Below are 4552 nucleotides of genomic sequence, written 5' to 3' on the forward strand. Positions count from 1 at the left end.
AATCCCCCCCCCCCCCCCCCTACAATGTAGGGCAAATCTGTGTTATGACAGAAAGAAGCTAACTCCCTCAGAAACTCCTCCCTAAACTCCTCATGAGCCGAGCCATAGACCACTAAGAAACTCCAGGCAACTTTAGTTTTACTATCTCTGACATTCATCTGCAAGATGTACTTGCCTTTGTGCAACTTAACAACTCCAGGTTGTTGATGCGAATGCCACATAGGATACCACCAGATCTGCCTACAGCAGGCACCCATTCCCAATGGAATATGCCAAAAGGGTCAAATTTCCTGATAAGCTTAGGAGAAAAATCTCTTTTCAAAGTCTCTTGCAAACCCAGGAAGTCAATGGAATGATCACTAATTATGTCAGAGAGGCAGGTGGCCATTCCTCTCTTGCCCACCCCTCTGCAGTTCCAAATGAGACCTCTCATTTGGAATGATTGGTTTGTTTCCTGGTTCTAGTGGCCCTACCAGAAGGCAGGGTGGAGCCACCTACACCAGTAGCAGTATCATTCTTCTTATTCTGACTCCTAGTCACAGGCCTAGGGAGTCTGATCTCAACTCTCTTTCTATTTTTCATTATACAGTCTGCTATCTCATTATATAGAGGTACCAAGAGGTACAATACAAGGTGTATATAAAGTCTGCGTATATACAGTCTAACAATCTACCCACGGTTTGAACGTATATACCTGTTGTAATCAAACCGTGGCATAGATCGAGTAGTTGGTTAGCTCTTTTTTTTTTGCAAGGTTGTTGGTTAGCTTCTTGTACGTGTGTATATACACACACCCAGCCCGATCAATATGATGCGTGCAATTTCTACAAAACTCAACCTTCCTACTTTCCTAAAACATAAATCCCTTCAGCTGCACCTCTCTCCAAACCCTAAGCCGCCATGGTAATCCACTCCTCATCGAGCCTCAGCCGCGGCGGCAGCAGCAACCCCCCGGCGCTGCTCGACGCGCTACTGCTCCCTCTGCCAATGCCGTCCAACTTCTCTCCATCTGATCTCACATGCGCACGATCCTTGATTTCAGTGACTCCAACTTCATGGTGTGGCAGACCCACCATGACCTAGTACGTGTCCGACTAGGTTTGCTAGTGCGACGACGTGCATGTAGTACGTGTCCGACTAGGTTTGCTAGTGCTAACTCTAGGCTGATATATAGATGCATACATATAGCTAGGTACAGGCCGGAACCAACGCGTACGTACGTTGTGGTAAAAAGATGGAGACGGCGCCGGGTGTTGTGGGGCTGTGCGACGACGTCCTGGTGGAGATCCTTGTCCGTCTCCCGTCCAAGTCGGTGCTCCGCTGCCGCGCCGTGTGCAAGAGATGGCGCCGCATCACCACCGACGGCTCCTTCCTGGCCGCCCACGCTGCCCACGCGGCCAGCTGCACGCGCGAGATGATCATCCGCCCCGGGCACGTGTATGACCCTAGCTCCTTATTGGCCGTGGAAACCATCCGTCTATCTCTTGATCCCAGGCCTAGGCCGATCCGCTTTCTTTGCAACCGAACCCATCTAATGTGGTGCCGAGTATTGTATTCTCTGGACGGCCTGCTGGTGTTGCAGCCACAACCCAGCCGCTACATTATCTGCAACCCGATGACCAGACAGTCAGCCAGCTTGCCGCCGTTGGCTCCACAGCCGTGCTTCACCGCCTGTGCCTGCGGCTTTTACTTGCACGGCTCCTCCAACGAGTATCGCCTCTTGTGCCATTGCTTGCAAGGAGAAGCCAGGGAGCACTCCTACTACATCCTCTCCACTGCCAGCACCTTGCCTCGACGACTGGGCCGCGCACCAACTCCAGCAGACCTACCCACCAGCTGGGTCCGGTATGAAGTTCCTGTGGCTCACTGCGGCATCCTCCATTGGTTCTCTCTGCACCCGGAAGCTACCCGCACCGGCAAGATGCTGGTGTTCCATACGGTTTCCGAGACGTTCCGCCTCATGTCGCGGCCGCCGGAGCGACCCGGCGATGCTACCACAAGCTGGAGCTTGTTCGAGCTAGACGGCGAGCTCTGCGTCGCGGCTATGCAAAGCGAGACATCGCTGGACATCTGGGTGTTGCAGGACTACAAGGCGGAGAGCTGGATGCTGCGCCATCGGGTCACAATGTTGGGTGGCAGCAACGCTGTGACGATGACAATGGTAGTCTCCGTTGGAAGCGGCGCCATCCTCATTGGAAGTCGCTATTGCGATGTGGCCAGATTGTACAATCTCAAAGACAAGAAGACGCACAAGGATGTAATCTTCGGCCCCTCATTACCCACCTTCTTGCTATTCAGTGAGAGCCTCGTGTCGCATGCCTTCTTCGATTCGCCTCCGCACCCTGACTTTGAATCCATAAGCTTCTCTCCTCGCAGAGGAGGTAGCTAGCTAGCCACCTGTTTGGGATAAATGGATAATACATAATTCTTGAGTTTAAATTTGTACTCAGCCCTACAATATAAGAGCGTTTTTAACACTATACTATACTTATGTGTTTACACATGCAAGTGCTAGATAAGTGTTACTTAGCTGGATATCATCGTCCTCCTAACCATCTAACCATAGGTTGGTTTGCTAGTTTGCTCGTTGTCGAGTAGTAGTACTAGTTGGTTGGCTTGCATGCCACCGAGTGTATCCCTTCGGAAAAAAAACTGTGGACACCGGTTGCAAACTCCATCTCCTGCATGCCCTCTCCCAGATGCTCACACGTCTCTCACCTTTCCATCTGACGATATCTGCTTGTGAACTCTGTTTGTAGTTTCCTTCGGTTCGAAAACGAAAGCTCGGCTCCCTAACAAGACGAGACGAGGCCCGCACAGCTCGGCTCCCTAATAATACATAAGTCTTTAAATTTGTACTCAGCCCTACAATATAAGAGCGTTTTTAACACTATACTGTCCCGCCCCCTCATGCGCCATGATGGAGGACAGGACACGCCCGATGATCCTGAGCGACCCCGTATAAAGCAGGTGGATTCGTCAAACAATGCATGGCCTCACTGCTCGTCCCCTCCTTCTCCGCCTCAGGCACGATACTTGTATTGGGCTTGGAACTGAGCCGATCAGGAGACTCTTTGTGCAGTCGACACGGTAAATAAATTTGACCTAAAACCGAGTCGATAACATTATTGTTTATTTCTGACTCAATTTTCTTTGATCCTTGTGACTAGTCTTTTTGTGAGTCGGCATACCATTAGCTTTTGATCTTGCCAACCAGACAGTCAGGTTGTGACCTGTTTGGAGACGAAGAGTGGGCGTTAGGTACCGAGCATATTTAGTTAGGCATTTCCCAAAAAAGAAAGAAAGCCGAGTGAAAAACCTACCTACTGGTGGTGCACCATATGGTGGAGCTTAAGAAAAAAGCCCGGATCTTCCTCGGCTTGTTGGCTCGCACCAGAGAGCGCTTTCATTAGGGGACACACTTTGCATGATAATTTCATGCTTATTCAAGGCTCATCGCTCCATGCCTTAGGAGATCCATCATGTTTGATCAAACTTGATATCTCGAAGGCATTCAATATGGTGGACCGGACGCTTCTTCTCAAAAGTGTTGAGTAAGTTTTTTTTTTCAAAACGGAGGCAAAAGTTTTGCCTCATCGATTAATTAAGAAGAAGAGAATTGCCCAGTTAATTTGTGGAAAACCGGGCGAAAACCAATACAAACGGGGCACATACTAACTACTCACATGGCAAGAAACCCCCAACCGCACAGGTGACCCTGCCAGTCTCTTTGAATACACAACATCCACAGAACCCGACATTGCTACTACACCAAGAGACCGCCGACAAGAACACCTGGACACAAGGCATCTGACACCTCTCAAGGACGGTCCGAGAGATCGAAGGTTATCCATCAAGCAGTCAGAGACGCCTTGCATGTGGCGCCACTCTTTCCTTTGCCCACCTTCTTTTGTTTGCCCCTTATTGGCGTCCCAGTCAAGAGGCAAGCAATCGACCTACCCAGACCAGGTCTAGCAGTCTCCACACTGACGAGCAAGTCACAAAGTTCCTTCGCGAAGAGAGCATCTGGGTTTGGAGTAGGTGGCAACACACTTGGCTCAGTAGTCGTGTCACTCACAGGCATCACCTGCTCGATTGGTCGTAGACGAGGGAAGGGCAGCAACATCTGAAACACCACGCTCCATGACACCGAGAGGTAGGCTGCCTGACGCCTGACACCCATTGGACTTAGGCGAGTGAGAGACAACAACATCCAAATCACCACACTCCTCGGCATCAAGTATTTGGCTAGACTCCCGAGGTGATGCAAGCAATAAATCCGCAATCGAGATCGCCGGGGGGGGGGGGGGGGGGGGCACCTTCAGTTGTTCGACGGACAGAGGCAAAACCGGAGCACCAAACTGGACTCGAAGCTCAGGCATAATCTGCAGCACCGGAGTAACAGCCACACCATTGTCCGGTCCTTCAAAAGCTGGCAACGGAAGTGTTGAGTAAGTTTGGTGTTGGACGGAAGTGGATCACTTAGGTCTGCGGTTTGTTGTCCACGGCAACAACCCAGGTCTTAGTGAATGGATCGACAGGCATTACGTTG

General features: G+C 50.7%; 1 protein-coding gene across 1 annotated transcript; it reads left to right on the forward strand.

Annotated features, from left to right (window-relative positions):
- The first annotated feature begins 1234 nt into the window (after nt 1-1234).
- On the forward strand, nt 1235-2389 carry LOC109776453 (F-box protein At5g49610-like). Its single transcript, XM_020335094.4, has one exon. It carries the CDS (start codon nt 1235-1237, stop codon nt 2387-2389), a length of 1155 nt encoding a protein of 384 aa, XP_020190683.4.
- Nucleotides 2390-4552: the final 2163 nt, after the last annotated feature.

This window comes from Aegilops tauschii, chromosome 2, assembly GCF_002575655.3.
Source record: "Aegilops tauschii subsp. strangulata cultivar AL8/78 chromosome 2, Aet v6.0, whole genome shotgun sequence".
In the NCBI taxonomy this organism is placed as follows: domain Eukaryota; kingdom Viridiplantae; phylum Streptophyta; class Magnoliopsida; order Poales; family Poaceae; genus Aegilops; species Aegilops tauschii.

Coding starts and splice junctions, on each gene's coding strand:
- LOC109776453 (XM_020335094.4), top strand. CDS start 1,235: ATGGAGACGGCGCCGGGTGTTGTGGGGCTGTGCGACGACGTCCTGGTG.